The sequence below is a fragment of the Artemia franciscana genome, chromosome 12 (assembly GCF_032884065.1).
Source record: "Artemia franciscana chromosome 12, ASM3288406v1, whole genome shotgun sequence".
Classification (NCBI taxonomy): Eukaryota; Metazoa; Arthropoda; class Branchiopoda; order Anostraca; family Artemiidae; genus Artemia; species Artemia franciscana.
The window spans coordinates 18,628,573-18,645,851 of NC_088874.1; the positions used below are offsets into that span (position 1 = coordinate 18,628,573).

A 17,279-nucleotide genomic window follows, 5' to 3' on the forward strand; every position below is an offset into this window, starting at 1 on the left:
CCATAGTAAAATTCACAAATGCGTGTTTGTTTACATGATCTCCTGAGACCCCCCGGAAAAGGGTTGAAAGCTATGAAATCTGCCCATTGTTTGCATAAATTTGGCTATCTGTAAACATAAGGACATTTTTGGTGGCAATTCTCTGCCCGGGGTCTTCCAAGGGAGAATTTTACGTGGAGAGGAAATTTTCAATAGAATTTACTAGAATTGAAACTCTACGGTTACTCAGTTTTAAACGTGGAGCGAATATTCCTGGGAAATTGTCCAGCAGAATCTCTTACCAAGGAGGGACATTGTACATGGAGGATTTTACTGTTGAGGGGGATTTTTCGACATAATTTGAAAATGATTAGAAATAAAAAATAAACAAGTTTTTTTCAAATGAAAGTAAGGAAAATTTTCTGGGGGAAATTGCCCGAAGGAAATTCTCCAGGAGGATTAGTGAGGGGGGAGGCATTTTCCAGGAAATGTTTTTGTCTTGGGAAGGGTATTTTACGCCTGAGGAATTATCCATGAACATTCCAGCATTATTTGAAAAACGATTAGAAATTTAATGTAAAAACAAAAGTTTTTTCAACTTAAAGTAAGGAGCAACACTAAAATTTAAAACGAACATAAATTAATCAGCATACGAGGGGAGCCTCCTCTTCAATCCCTTACTTTTTATGCAAAAGTTTTTAGTGCTTTAAAAAATCTTTACAATTCCAATTAAACCCCCCTTGTGTTTCACGAGTCGCTCTTAGAGAATTGTGACAAAAAGTGAAATCTTAGCGTAAAGAGCGAGGAATTAAGGAAGGGACTACCCCCTCATATATGGAACAATTTTTGTTCGTTTTAAGTTTAAATGTTACTATTGACTTTTCGTTGAAAAAACTTGAATAATTTCTATTTGTTTTAAGTTTCAATCTTGCTCCTTATTTTCAGTTGAAAAAATTGCTTTGAATCTTAAACAGAACCCCTTCAGCACGTCGTCAGGATTCTTCGAGGTTAGGTTGACTGTGTCATTTCAACCCTTCCACCTTTTCGAACACAATCAATTGGATTGTGGCACCCTTGAATAAAAGCATTTTTTTTTCTTATGAGTAGAAACTGTTTTGTTCGGTTCTATTTCAGCTGTTTGTGCGTTTCAATAAATACCTGTCTGGGTCATTTAATAAAGCAGCTTCGTTTTGTCAGGAAATTAAATTGGTTTTATTGTCGTAATAAGATAAATTTTAAGAAATAATATTCCCTAAAAAGATAAAATTCCTAAAAAGACAGAATTCTTAAAATTCCTTAAAAAATTATTTTGAAACGGTCTCTTGTCCACTTTGGGCATCTAATAATAAAATAATTAAAAAGCTTCCCAACATTTTACCTTAGCCATTTCCATCAAAACCTTTTTAATTAGAACTTTTTTAAAAGAAAAATCAACTGCAAACTTTTTACCCGACCAGGCCCGGGGGGAATGAAGTTTATTTAAGAGTTTTTGTTCTATTATTTCTACTCTTCGTAATTCAAGGAGCTTTTTTTATTGGCAATGTTTTTTTTTTTTTCATTGGCAATTTTTTTTGCACTTTCTTTCATCGTCAATGGCTATTATCCGTATTTCTGTTTTAATGTCAACAAAGGCTTAGAAAAGTCAATGACACCTGTTGAATCAAACTGAAACCTTTTGAATAAAAAAATCAAACTGACTTACTATAGAGAGTGAAGTAACGGTGGCACGAAATATACTGTGGCGACTTTTACATTTCCTATCAAAATGGAGAGAATAGAGGGGGAAGTAAAATTCCCACGAAGCTTTTTTTATATACAGTGAATAATATGGCTTTTAATTTGACGGGGTGGGGCAAATACTCGTTCGGACCCATCCAAATGAACTAATGGGCCATTTGTGGCCATTAGTAAAGGCCATTTTTTTAAGAAAAATTAACCGTACACGTTTTAACCGAAAAAGCCGTGTGGGGGGGGGGGGTGAAGTTTATTTAAGAGGTTTTAACATTATTTCTACTATTTGTAATTCAAGGAGATTTTTTTATTGGCAATGTCTTCACTTCATTATTCATTGGCAATTTTTTTTGGCATTTTTTTTTCATCGGCAATGGCTATTATCCATATTTCTATTTTAATGACACCGAAGCTTTATAAAAGACACTGACACCTGTTGGATCAAACTGAAACCTTTTGAATCAAATAATCAAACTGACTTACTATAGAGAGTGAAGTAACGGTGGCACAAAAGATGTTGTGGCAACTATAAGATTTCCCATCCAAGCGAAGTGATTAGAGGGAGAAGCCAAATTCCCACGAACCTTTTTTTGTAAACAGTGAATAAATATTGCTTTTAATTTGACGAGTTAGGGCAAATACTCCTTCGGACCCATCCGAATGAAATAAGGGACATTTACGTTTAAAAAAAGCAGCCAAGTTCCAACATAGGCTAAAATACGTGCAAAAAAATGTAAATTAAAACAATAGCATGTTATTGAAAGTGGTAGTCTTCTCTTAGCTCACTGAGATGGGGCCGGGAAGTGAGGTATCTTGCCTAAAAGATAAATGAGGATCTCAGGAATAAAACGTGAGTGACATTTGTCTCCTAGCCTCCCATTGAGAAATCCATATTGTCTTCGAAAAGGCAGAAGGGTTGAAATGAAACTGCCAACCTAATAGTTTGAGGGATATGAGAGGAGGTTTTTAAGGGCACATGATGCATTTTAAGGCTCAAATTAAAAAAAAAATCTGACAAAAATCTGAACTTTTTGGTCAGATCTGTCTTGATTCGTCAAATTTTTAACAAGACTTAAGTGTTTACAGTTCAGCAAATTTATTTTATCTAGCGACCTTTTGCTAAAAGTGTTTGCTAGCGTAGTTTGCTAGCGAAAAGTAAATCCTGCTGAAGGTTTTTGCAATGATTTCTTGGATAGGTTAGAGCCCTGTCATATTTTTCATCTTTTTATTTTATCTCACACACTCCCATTGACTTAAATAAGATAGTACAGCGGCTGTCCACTTTCAAGAAGAGATCTTTCAATACACCCGTACAAATATAGCAGTTCATAGTTACGCATTTAAGCATGAGGTATTTTGTTTTAGCTTCTTGCTTGTTTCCGTACATAAATATGAATAATAAGGGATTAATGTATAAATCTTAATGAGTTGTATCATGCGACCTAGGAATCGTGTAAATGAAGGGATGTCCTCTCTTCTGGGCTGGGTGCTTCGAGTCACCCCTGGCTATGATTTAAAGGTAACCTTTGTTCGAGTTAGCATGTTATAAAACAGTACTCTAATATTTTAGTCAGTCATTTTCAACCACCCTAGTGTTAATTTTCTGTGAATTCTAACTATCTCCATCATGTCAAGGGTCAAGAAACTAGTCTTTATGTCTATGAAGCATGCATTTTACTCAGAAATTAATGTAATATTAGACACTGTTTGAGTACTGGGTATTACCTCGGTCTTTCTGTATTAGCTGTCATAGTGCGAGACAAACTCCTAATAATTTATTAGCGGACAAAAATATTCGTAGTTTATCAGGGGAGGGGGAATTTTTTTTACCCGCCTACCTTAACGCAACGTAACTTAATGGATATGTTTGTCTTTCTGACTCTAAATAAACTATAAAATTCATCGAAAATATTATCGGTTTTAAAATGGCTTGTTTTTTTAAATATCCTTTTCTTTGAAAAACATTCATTAAAGATCATTTGACGTTCATATATCTCCGGTGTATTTTGACATTTTCACTGTATATTCTTTCTTGAATGCATCATGGTATAATTGTTAGTTTGACGTCATTTTAGTTATAAAGCAGTAACATCAATTCCCACATAAACATCATAGTTGGACAACAATTATGACGTCATTTTTGATATATAACTTGCGATTCCTCATCAATTACTTTCAAAAATATACAAGAAGAAATGATAAGTATTAAAAGTATCGCCATTTGCGCTTCAACCTTATTTGCTAGTGGCGCAATTTACTGGACATTAGGAAAATATTTAAAATCAAAAACAGACCCAAGAGAAGATTGGAGCTCATCTACTAATCAGAAGAATGAATTCAAGCCATGTAATGAAGATAAGACCAATTATTCCCCAGTCTCGAAGGACCAAATTCAAACGGAGGAAGCCGCTATAGATGCTCAAAAAGACGCAGAAAAAAGAGCCCGAACACTCGTCGAGGAAGTCAAAACAACAGAAGAAAATGTGAAAGAAGTCAAAAAAGAGGAGAATACTACAAAGGCTCTGGCTGCAAGAAACCATGCAGTCAAAATGGCAAAAAACGGCAGACAGGAAAGGGCCGAGTACTTATTCCAGCAAGCTTTATTTTTGGCACCTGGTCATCCAGATATTTTGAACGATTACGGTGAATATCTAGAGGGTGCAAAAAATGACTTTATGCTAGCCAACTCCTGTTACTTAAAAGCACTAAAAATAAATCCTCGCCATCCCAAAGCTGTAAAAAACTACGAAAACACAAAGGCTAGGGTGGAAAAACTAGACGAGTGTCTGTTCCATCAAATTGCTAATAAAAAAGATAAGATTTTAATAGTTCCAGATGAACTTACAATTGAATTATCAAAGAAGATGAGAGAAGTATCCATTGAAAATGAAATCAAATACATATACAACACAGCGTCTATTGAGGGAAACACCTTGAATTTAGCACAAACACGTATGGTGCTTGAAGGTCAGGACGTATCCGATAAAAATGTTTTAGAAGTTAAAGAAATCATTGGACTCCAAACTGCTGTAAATTATCTACGAAGTAGTCTACTCAAAAAACAAGAACAAATTTCCGAAGCTGTAATTTTAAAATTGCACGACCATGTTTTGGGATTAGTAAATCCCAATGAAAGTGGAGCTTATCGACGTGTGCAGGTCTATGTTGGTGGTCGTAAATGTCCATCTTACCAAGAAGTTCATAACCGAATGCAGGAATTTATCAAGTGGCTCAACTCAGATGAAGCCAGAAGACTTCATCCCTTAAAGTACGCTGCACTGGCTCATTTTAAGTTGGTATTCATCCACCCTTTCGTGGATGGCAACGGAAGAGTATCCAGGCTACTCATGAACTTCCTTTTAATGAAGGCCAAATATCCGCTCGTCATAATACAAAAAGAAAAGAAGGATGAATATTTTCAAGCCATAAGAGATGGTGTGCTTGGTGATATCAACCCTTTTGTTAGATTCATAGCTCAAGAGATAGATAAAACCCTAGATGTCTTTCTTTTGGCTAAATCAGACTTAGCATAGCTGCTATGTCTGCATTTTTGGATCATTTAGTTATATCAGCAGCTAATGGCTTAGTTTTACTTGCGAATTTTGGCTTAATTGTCTGCAGGTTTTGGATTTGTTTTAGATCCAACTGTTGGTTTAATTGTCTGCAGTTTTGGGTTTAGTTGTACCCGCCAAAAATGTATTAGTTTTGCTTGCTACTGTTGGCTTAATTGTCTGCAGCTTTTGGCTTTGTTTTAGATCCAACTGTTGGCTTAATTGTTTGCATCTTTAGGTTTAGTTTTACCCACCAAATATGTATTAGTTTTGCTTCTACTGTTAGCTTAATTTTCTGCAACTCTTGGCTTTGTGTTATATCCAACTGTTGGCTTAATTGTCTGCAGCTTTGGGTTTAGTTGTACCCGCTGAAAATGTATTATAGTTTTGCTTGCAAATGTTGGCTTAATTGTCTTCAACTGTTGGCTTTCTTTTAGATAAAACTGTTGGCTCAATTGTCTGCAGCTTTAGGTTTAGTTGTACCCGCCAAATAGGTATTAGTTTTACTTGCAATTGTTGGCTTTATTGTCTGCAACTTTGGCTTTGTTTTATATCCAACTGTTGGTTTAATTGTCTGCAGTTTTGGGGTTAGTTATACCCACCGAAAATGTTTTTTTTTTGCTTGAAACTGTTGGCTTATTTGTCTGCAACTGTTGGCTTTGGTTTAGATCCAACTGTTGGCTTAATTGTCTGCATCTTTGGGTTTAGTTGTACCCACCGAATATGTATTAGTTTTGCTTCTACTGCTGGCTTAATTGTCTGCAACTATTGGCTTTGTTTTAGATCCAACTGTTGGCTTAATTGTTTACATCTATAGGTTTAGTTTTACCCACCAAATATGAATTAGTTTTACTTCTACTGTTAGCTTAATTTTCTGCAACTTTTGGCTTTGTGTTATATCCAACTGTTGGCTTAATTGTCTGCAGCTTTGGGTTTAGTTGTACCCGCTGAAAATGTATTATAGTTTTGCTTGCAAATTTTGGCTTAATTGTCTTCAACTGTTGGCTTTCTTTTAGATAAAACTGTTGGCTCAATTGTCTGCAGCTTTGGGTTTAGTTGTACCCGTCAAATAGGTATTAGTTTTACTTGCAATTGTTGGCTTTATTGTCTGCAACTTTTGGCTTTGTTTTATATCCAACTGTTGGTTTAATTGTCTGCAGTTTTGGGGTTAGTTATACCCACCGAAAATGTATTTTTTATTTTTTTTTTGCTTGAAACTGTTGGCTTATTTTTCTGCAACTGTTGGCTTTGGTTTAGATCCAACTGTTGGCTGAATTGTCTGCAGCTTTGGGCTTAGTTCCACCGGCCAAAAATGATTAGTTTTACTTCAAACTTTTGGCTTTATTGGCTTAATTGTCTGCAACTATCAGCTTTGTTTTAAACCCAACTGTTGCTTCAATTGTCTTCAGCTTTGTGTTTATTTGTACCCACCAAAAATGTATTAGTTTTACTTGCAACTTTTGGCTTTATTGTCTGCAGCTGTTGGCTTTGTTTTTAGATCCAACTTTTGGCTTCATTTTCTGCAGCCTTGGGTATGGTAGCACCCGCCGAAAATATATTAGTTTTACTTGCAATGGTTGGCTTTATTGTCTGCAGCTTTCGGCATTGTTTTAAATCCAATTATTGTCTTAATTATCTGATGCTTTGGGTTTAGTTTTACCCGCCAAAAACGTATTAGTTTTACTTGCAACTTTTGGCTTTATTTTCTGAAGCTATTGGCTTTGTTTTAGATCCAACTCTTGGCTTAGTTGTCTGCACTTTGGGTTTAGTTGTACCCACCGAAAATGTATTAGTTTTAAATGCAACTTTTGGCTTTATCTTCTGCAGCTGTTGGCTTTGTTATAGATTTAACTGTTGGCTTAATTGTCTGCAGCTTTGGGTTTAGCTGTACCCGCTGAAAATTTATTAGTTTCACTCGCAACTGTTGGCTTTATTGTCTGCAGCTGTTGGCTTTGTTTAATTTAGTTTAATATTCAGTTCAATAGTCAGTGTAAGTTCTTTTTCAAAACTAAAATTTATTTTAGACTAAAAAAATATTTTGAAATAGGGAATTTTGAAAAACTTGAAACTTTGGCAATCAAAAACGAAAAGAAATTAGTAAAAAAAACATTTCCGAAAAGAAGTTTTTCTAACGAAAAGCAAAGACCATATTAAACTTAAGATCAGAAGAAATAGAAACCTGGTGTAACTCAAACTCATAACAACCACAAAATTATCATTAAAGAATAAATAAAACCCAAAACGAACAGAAATAAAATGAACAATCACAACAAAAAAGCATACAACAGGTACTAATATAAATGAGTAAATAAATCCTCAAAACGAGTAAACCTCAATTGGAATATGCAAATCAAGGTTAAAGCGAAAACAAATATTTTCGTATTGAGGCATAAATGAAACCCAAGACGAACAGAAATTAAATGAGCAATCATAGCAAACAAAATAACAATAGGTTTTAATATAAATGAATAAAAAAATCTTAAAATGAGCGAAACATAAATTGAATATGCAAAAAAAGCTTGAAACGAACATCCTAGGAAATTGTTTGAAACAGATACCGTCAGCATCGACGGGTAAGTAAACATTTAAGGAGAAAAGATACTATTAGTGTTTAAGCAGTCCAGAAAGACATAGGGAATGTTTTATAAGAGATTCAGATGTCTATTACCGTCATAGGGAGTGTTTTTTTCTATGATTGTTGTAACAAAACTTATTGCATGCATAACATACAAATTCTTTTACAATCTAATAATAAGGAAATTTTCTGTAAATCGAAAACTTAGTGTGTTTTGAATTTTGCTATTTCATAAATAAAACCCTATCCTAGCTATATTCCCTACCCTCTTAACTTATTCACCCTGCCACTAAAATGTGATTTTTAAGAAATATGTAATTTTTAAACCCTTAACATAGCTTTATCGGAAGATTAAAGCAACACTGATATAAAAACAAACTTTTAGAAAGCAGAAAATAAAATTTATTAAATTGTATGAGCAATCTAATAATAATGAAATTTGATGTAAATTAATAGCTTGGAAAGTTTTGAATCTTGCTATTTAGTAGGTAAAGGCCTATTCTAGCTATATCCCCACCCTCCCTCAACCAATGCACCCTGATACTTATGTGGGTTTTTTAAGAAACATATTTTTCCCCCTTAATATACCTTTATCGAAAGGTTAAGGATAAATTGATATAAAAACCAAACTTATTGCAATCATAACGTTAAAATTGTTATACAATCTATTCATAAGGAAATTTGGAGTACATAGATAACTTTGAAAGTTTTGAATCCTGCTATTTTATAGGTAAAACCCTAATTTATATATATCCCCACTCACTGTAACTCATGAATCTTGACACTAAAATATGATCTTCTAATAAAAATGTGTTTTTTAACCCTTAATATAGCCCTTTCAAAAGACTAAGGCAAAATTGATTTAAAAAAAACAAACTTATTGCAACCATAACATAAAATTTCTTACACAATCTAATAATAAAAAAATTTGGTGCAAATTAATAAAAGCTTTTCAAGTTATCAATTTGCATAAAATTTCATTACTATTGGATTGTATAAGATTTTTATGTTATGCTTGAAATAAGTTTTTTTTTAATTTTGCCTTCATCTTTCAATAAAGCTATTTTAAGGGCTAAAAAATATATATTTCTTAAAAAATTACATTTTAGTGTTAAGGTGAATGAGTTAAGGGGAGTGGGGATACAGAGCAGGGTTTTACCTATAGAATAGCAGGATTCAAAACTTTCCAAGTCATCAATTTACACCAAATTTCTTTATTATTAGATTGTATAAAATATTTTATGTTTGCAACATGTTGGTTTTTTTTTCATCAGTTTTGCCTTAATTTTACAATAAAGGTATGTTAAGCGTTAAAAAATACATGTTTCTTAAAAAACTCGTTTTAGTGTCAGGGTGTATGAGTTATGGAAGGGTGGGAATGAAGCTATAGTAGGGTTTGACCTACGAAATAGCTAGATTCAAAGCTTTCTAAGTTAGCAATTTACATCAAATTTCATTATTATTAGACTTTATAAGGTTTTTTTATGTTATGCTTGCATTGAGTTGGTTTTTTATTTCAATTTCGCCTTAATCTCTTAATAAAACTATGTTCACGGTTAAAAAAATATTTCTTAAAAAGATGCATTTTAGTGTCAGGGTGCAAAAGGTAAGGGGAGTTGGGATGTAGCTAGAGTAGGGTGTTTGCCTATGAAATAGCAAGATTCAAAACTTTTCAAATTATCAAATTACAGCAATTTTCTTTTTTATTGAATTTTATAAGAATTTTTATGCTATTTATGCAATAAGTTTTGTTTCTGTCATAAGAGCAGACTGTCTATATTCATCGAGGGAAGGACATTTGGCACGAGTGGGGGCTTAGGGAGTATAAATTCAGCTGACGAAGATGAAGGGTAAAACGTGTATTATACAGAAGATAATCTTTCGCATACCTCGGAAGGCCTAGTGCGGTGATATCCTGGGGACAAAGTACAGAAGATGATGAACGTCTCCTCGACCCTCCTTCACGAATTATCGAAGAAAATAATGATGAATGTGATGATAGTGTTCATACACTCACCTTGCCTGCGATTACAATTCACTAATCGATTAAGGATGAAGGGAATGAAGATGATGATTTGGTATTTCAATTAAATATTTAGAGTAATTATTTTATTTTAATAGCTTAGATGAAAAAAGCTGGATTTCAGGCATCAAAACAGTTGTATTCAGATTTTCTTAATACCCCTATCAATTTCTTACCATCATATTATTCAAAAGGGTTACTACTTTTTAAAATAATTTTTGAGACCACACTGGCTAATCAGGATAAAAAATAAAATAGCGAAGAAAGGAAGAAAACCCAGTAAAAATAACTCTCTTTCAGCGTTACACAGAAAGAGTTCTCCTGTTTTAGTTTTGTGTTTTATAAGCTTTGGTTTTTTATATTTTTATACATTTTATTCTGTACTGAGGACGGCCAAGTGAAGGTCTTGACCGAAAAATATGCGTAATTTTTCATTTTTTTTTCACTGGCTGTTTATTTTCCTCGTTTTCTTCCTTTCTTCGTGATTTTTTATGGTTTATTACTTGTTTTTGGTTTCAAACTTACAAAAACATGAACCAGTAGATTTAAAGGATGATTTTTAAAAGAAAATATCTGAAATATGGCTTAAAAAATATGCCCCCAGTCCAAGAACCTGGGGAACATGTTCATTAAAAGCTCTCAACATGTAATCATTTCAAAACACTTAATTTTCCGTATTGTACTCCTAAAGTTAAACTATTAAGATTTTTTGAAAACTCACATGCAAACCTCTTATCATTAAGTTTTCCAAAAGGCTTCATTTTTTTAAATTTCTATTTTTTCAATATTGTGCTTATAAACACAGACCATGATGATTTGCATACACCCACAAATCAATTTCTATCCACAATACTATATGAATAACTTCTTATTATTCACTTTAGACCATTGTTTTTCACATTTCGCTCCTCAACCTAGTATGTTCAAATTCCCTTAGTGTGTTTTTTTTTTATAATTCTGCAACACAAATTTTTTTCTACCACAAAAACTGAGACTTCTGCTGCATAAGGCGTAATACTTAAGGTCTATTCAAAATGTGATTTTGCTGGTAACAAAATTTGAATTGGTATAATGCAAGGAACAGGTCAAAAATCAAAAGTATTGGGATGCTTTTATGCTATCTTGTGGAAAAGGATGGAAACATGCGAACCATTTAATCGTTCTAATATGTGAGACAGGGGGAGCTCCTTGCGTGCAATATTTTATCATGTAGAAAGTATTCCACGAATCAAAATATTAGAAAGGCTTTCAAAGTCAAACTGGTTACCGCTCCCTTTCTTTGAGAGGTAATCCCTTTCAAATACTTATATGGACAAAAAATCTTTGGATTATAAAGGTTCTCCGAGAAAAGCATCTTAAAATAAAATGAAATATAAAAAAACACCTCGAAAGAAAATAAAGCCCTGAAGATAAAAGGGTCTAAAGAAAAAAAACACCAAATAAATTGAAATCTCTTGAAGTATTATGTAACATCCTGCGTGTGTGTCCTCCTCAGTTACAAGTGGGAGCTCCCCACGGCCCTGAAGAAACAAGTCACACGCGAATATATCATCCCTAACACTGTTAAACAGTCCCTGTTTCTTAAGAACTATACTAATCATGAAGGAAATCGTCTTGAAGAAAATGTCGTAAAAACGTCTTGTCGATAAAATTGGTTTCTAGGGGGCCCCCGGCGAAATTTGTGGCTAGGAGCATGTTGGAGGTGACTTCTAGGGGGTCCCCCGTTGGAATTGGTTCCTATGGGGATCATTGAAATGGAGTGCAAGAGGGGCCCGGTACAATTGAATGCTAGGACCCGGGTGGACCCTGGTTCAGGTGGGGACCCTGAAGGTTTCCCCAACACCCTTATGGTTTTTAAGCATAACAACCATAGAAAAAACATCCCCAATATGACGTAACAGACATTCGCATATCTTAGAAAACATTCCTTATGACGTAATATGCACCTACTGGAATGATGAATGAGGGAATAGGGCTCTCATTAGAAGCAGGGATAGGTCTATCGTTAAAATCAGGGATAGGGCTATCATAGAATTAATTAAGGGGATACCATTAATATTATTAAACTTCTGTCTTAGTAAAATTTGAGCATGGATCGAAATTTATATCAATTACAGGAAAACTCTTCTAGTTAGAATGGCAGGCGGCATGCTACATCTAGCAAGTAGAAATTTGACATCGATGTGTTTCTGCTGAAGCTAGGTTTTTGCTTATTTAATGCTCTATTTTTCTATTATTTGGGCCAAAAATAACTGTTGAGCCTAAAAAAAATTTTATCAGAAGTATTCGCTAACATTACTCAATCAGCAAAAAACTCAGATAACAAAACCAGACGTAAGGAAAATGCAAGGTAGGAAAAAAAACTAAGAATGGTACAAAAAAGAAAAGCTACTATTTTTGATCTAATTATATTTTCTATTGACACAATTTACTAAACTACCTTTCTATATTGCTTTACAAAGGACAATTTACACAAGACTATGTTTACTATATTGCTTTGTACAGTTTTACAAAGGAACTCAGCCGTCCCTTCAGTTTGAAATTACCTAACACTGCCTAAAATAAAGGTTGATGTAAACAGAAGATTTGGCCGTTGGGTAATAAAGGAATTTCTTAGGAGTCAGTTTCACCAAGTTCACACAAATACGCACATAAAGGTAAAACAAACAAAAAATACAAAATGTAGGAAAAACAAGAGCTAAGAGCTCATATGGCACTTGTGACGAGGCGAAAAGAGCTAAGAGCCAAGGGATCATATGGTATCAGCTCTAACAAAATTCTATGAATCAATAGATTGATTTAAAAAGGAATAAATAAAAAAAAACAAGTTTTTTTAACTGAAAGTAAGGAGCGACATTAAAACTTAAAACGACCAGAAATTACTTCGTATATGAAAGAGGCTGCTTCCTCATCAACGCCCCGCTCTTTACGCTAAAGTTTGACTCTTTCTCTCAATTCTTCTTTTTAAAACAGTAAAAAACTTTAGCGTAAAGAGCGGGGCGTTGATGAGGAAGCAGCCTCTTTCATATACGAAGTAATTTCTGGTCGTTTTAAGTTTTAATGTCGCTCCTTACTTTCAGTTAATAAAAAAACTTGTTTTTTTTATTTAATTTCTGGACGTTTTTGAATCAATGCATGTTTTGATTTTGGCTCTCCGCAGAGGAATAATTAAAACAAAATTTGCATTTTTTTTTTTTGGCTAAATGGCTTTCTCATAATTTTGATCGAATGATTTTGAGAAAAAAAGAGCGGGGGAGGAAGCCTAGTTGCCCTCCGGTTTTTTGGTTAATTAAAAAGGCAACTAGAATTTTTGATTTTTTACGAATATTTTTATTAGTAAAAGATTTACGTAACTTATAAATTAGCTTAAGTAAAGAACTTTTGTATTCTCATATTTTTATTACATATATGAGGGGGTTCCCCCCTTGTCAGATCCTCGCTCTTTACATTAAAGCTTAAATTTTGTCCCAATTCATTAAGAATGACCCCAGAATCACAAAAGCTGTAGAATAAATAGTTGAAATTACTAAAAATACTTTAGCGTAAAGAGCGAGGTATTAGGAGGAGGTGAGCCCCTCAAATGGGTAATAATTTCTGTTTGTTTTAAGTTTTAATGCTACTCCTTACTTCCAGCTGAAAGAACTTTTTCAAATTTATTTTTTCATTTTTTTTTTTAATAATGCTAGTAAATCCTGCGCTCCCTTCATGGAGATTTTCTTCCGCCATGACAAACTATCGATGGAAAGTTCCCCCAGCATATCCCCCTCTTCTCAACCCCTCCCCCAACCAGAAAAATCCTCCTGAAAACGCCTGCACACTTCCCAATAACCATTACTATATGTAAGCAGTGGTCAAAGTTTGTAACTTGTTGCCCCTCCCACGGGGACTGTGGGGGAGTAAGTCGTCCCCAAAGACATAGTTATAAGGTTTTTCGACTACGCTGAATAAAATGGCTATCTCAGAATTTTGATTTGTTGACTTTGGTAAAATAATTAGCTTGGGAGGGGGCCTAGGTGCCCTCCAATTTTTTTGGTCACTTAAAAAGGGCACTAGAACTTTTCATTTCAATTAAAATAAGGCCTCTTTCAACATTCTAGGACAACTGGGTCGATAGGATCACCCCTGGGAAAAAGAAAAAGAAAAAAAACAAAAAACAAAAAAACAAATAAACACGCATCCGTGATCTGCCTTCTGGCAAAAAATACAAAATTCCACATTTTTGTAGATAGGAGCTTGAAACTTCTACAGTAGGGTTCTCTGATACGGTGAATCTGATGGTGTGATTTTCGTGATTCTATGACTTCTAGGGGGCGTTTCCCCCTATTTTCTAAAATAACGGAAATTTTCTCAGGCTCGTGACTTTTGATGGGTAAGACTAAACTTGATGAAACTTATATACTTAAAATCAGCATTAAAATGCGATTCTTTTGATGTATCTATTGGCATCAAAATTCTATTTTTTAGAGTTTTGGTTACTATTTAGCCGGGTCGCTCCTTACTACAAATCGTTACCACGAACTGTTTGAAATAAGAGGCTTAATGCCGGTCAAGATTTAAAATAAGAGCTCTGAGTCACAAAGTCCTTCTAAATATCAAAATTCATTAAGATCCGATCACCCACTCGTAAGTTATAAATACCTAATTTTTTCTAATTTTTCCTCTCCCTTTTGCCCCCCAGATGGTCGAATCTGGGAAAACGACTTTATCAAGTTAAATTGTGCAGCTCCCTGACACGCCAACCAATTTTCATCGCCCTAGCACGTCCAGAAGCACCGAACTAGCCAAATCACTGAACCCCTCCCCCAACTCCCCCAAAGAGAGCGAATCCAGTACGATTCTGTCAATCACGTATCAAGGACATTTGTTTATTCTATCCACCGAGCTTCATCCCGATTCCTACACTCCTAGTGTTTTTCCAAGATTTCCCCCCTTCAAATCCCCAATATGTCAAAAGATCCGGTCGGGATTTGAAATAAGAGCTCTGAGACATGAATTCCTACTAAAAATCAAATTTCATTACGATCCGATCATCTATTCATAAGATATAAATACTCCAATTTTCATGTTTTCCAAGAATTCCGGTTCCCCCCTCCAACTCCCCCGAATGTCAAAGGATCTGGTCGGAATTTGAAATTAGAACTTTAAAGCACAAGATCCTTCTAAATATCAAATTTCATTAAGATTTGGTCACCCTTTCGTAAGTTACAAATACCTCAATTTTCAAAATTACCCCCCCCCCCCAAATCCACCAAAGAGAGCAGATCCGGTCCAGTTATGTCAGTCACGTATCTTAGATAGGTTTCTACTCTTCCCATCCAGTTTCATCCTGATCTCACCGCTTTAAGTATTTTCTAAGATTTCCGGTCCCCCCAACTGCCCCCCCCCCCCCAATTACGCTTGATCCGGTTGAGATTTAAGATAAGATATCGGAGTTACGAGGTCCTTCTAAATATGAAGTTTCATGAAGATCTGATCACTCCTTCGTAAGTTAAAAATACGTCATTTTTCTTATTTTTCAGAAATACCCCCCCCCCCCATAATTGAGCGGATCCGTTCCAATTATGTAAATCACGTATGCAAGACTTCTGCTTATTTTTCCAACCAAGTTTCATCCCAATCCCTCCAATCTAAGCGTTTCCCATCATTTTAGGTTTCCCCACCCCAAACTTCCCCCAATGTCACCAGATCCGGTCAGGATTTAAAATAAGAGCTTTGAGACACGATATCCTTCTAAAAATCAAATTTCATGGAGATCCAATCACCCGTTCGTAAGTTAAAAATACCTCATTTTTTCTAATTTTTCAGAATTAACCCCCCCCCCCAGCTACCCCAAAGAGAGCGGATCCGTTCTGGTTATGTCAATCATGTATCTAGGACTTGTGCTTATCTTTCCCACTAAGTTTCATCCCGGTCCCTCCACTCTAAGTGTTTTCCAAGATTTTAGGTTTCTCCCTCCCAACTCCCCCCCCAATGTCACCAGATCCGGTCGGGTTTTAAATAAGAGCTCTGAGCCACGATATCCTTCTAAATATCAAATTTCACTGAGATCCGATCACCCGTTCGTAAGTTAAAAATACCTCATTTATTTTTTATTTTTCAGAAATACCCCCCCCCCCCCCAACTACCCAAAAGAGAGTGGATCCGTTCCGTTTATGTCAATCATCTATCTAGGACTTGTGTTTATTTACCCACCATGTTTCATCCCGATCCCTCCACTCTAAGTGTTTTCCAAGTTTTAGGTTTCCCCCTCCCAACTCCCCGCCCCCATCACCAGATCCGGTCGAGATTTAAAATAAGAGCTCTAAGACACGATATCCTTCTAAACATCAAATTTCATTGAGATCCGATAACCCGTTCGTAAGTTGAAAATACCTCATTTTTTCTAATTTTGCAGAATTAACCCCCCCCTCCAGCTACCCCAAAGAGAGCGGATCCGTTCTGGTTATGTCAATCATGTGTCTAGGACTCGTGTTTTTTCCCACCAAGTTTAATCCCGATCCCTCCACTCTAAGTGTTTTCCAATTTTTAGGTTTCTCCCTCCCAACTCCCCCCCCCCCAATGTCACCAGATCCGGTCGGGTTTTAAATAAGAGCTCTGAGCCACGATATCCTTCTAAATATCAAATTTCATTGAGATCCGATCACCCGTTCGTAAGTTAAAAATACCTCATTTATTTTTTATTTTTCAGGAATACCCCCTCCCCCCAACTACCCAAAAGAGAGCGGATCCGTTCCGTTTATGTCAATCATGTATCTGGGACTTGCGCTTATTTTTCCCATCAAGTTTCATCCCGATCCCTCCACTCTAAGTGTTTTCCAAGATTTTAGATTTCCCCCCTCCAACTCCCCCCAATGTCATCAGACCCAGTCGGGATTAAAAATAAGAGCTCTGAGACACAATATCATTCCAAACATCAAATTTCATTAAGATCCAATCACCCGCTCATAAGTTAAAAATACTTCATTTTTTCAATTTTTTCCGAATTAACCGGCCCCCACTCCCCCCCCCCAGATGGTCAAATCGGGAAAACGACTATTTCTAATTTAATCTGGTCCGGTCCCTGATACGCTTGCCAAATTTCATCGTCCTAGCTTACCTGGAAGTGCCTAAAGTAGAAAAACCGGGACTTTAGGTTTTCCCCCTCCAACTCCCCCCAATGTCATCAGATCCGGTCGGGATTTAAAATAAGAGCTCTGAGACACAATATCATTCCAAACATCAAATTTCATTAAGATGCAATCACCCGCTGATAAGTTAAAAATACTTCATTTTTTCTATTTTTTGCCAATTTACCGGGCCCCCACTCCCCCCCAGATGGTCAAATCGGGAAAACGACTATTTCTAATTTAATCTGGTCCGGTCCCTGATACGCTTGCCAAATTTCGTCGTCCTAGCTTACCTGGAAGTGCCTAAAGTAGCA

At 35.4% G+C, this 17,279-nt stretch overlaps 1 protein-coding gene across 1 annotated transcript; it reads left to right on the plus strand.

Moving 5' to 3' along the window:
• The first annotated feature begins 3,905 nt into the window (after window positions 1-3,905).
• LOC136033456 (protein adenylyltransferase Fic-like) lies at window positions 3,906-5,243 on the plus strand. Its single transcript, XM_065714206.1, has one exon. It carries the CDS (start codon window positions 3,906-3,908, stop codon window positions 5,241-5,243), a length of 1,338 nt encoding a protein of 445 aa, XP_065570278.1.
• The last annotated feature ends 12,036 nt before the right edge of the window (window positions 5,244-17,279 follow it).

Bases quoted from the DNA above. Each gene is read 5' to 3' on its own strand.
- LOC136033456 (XM_065714206.1), top strand. From the start codon at position 3,906: ATGATAAGTATTAAAAGTATCGCCATTTGCGCTTCAACCTTATTTGCT.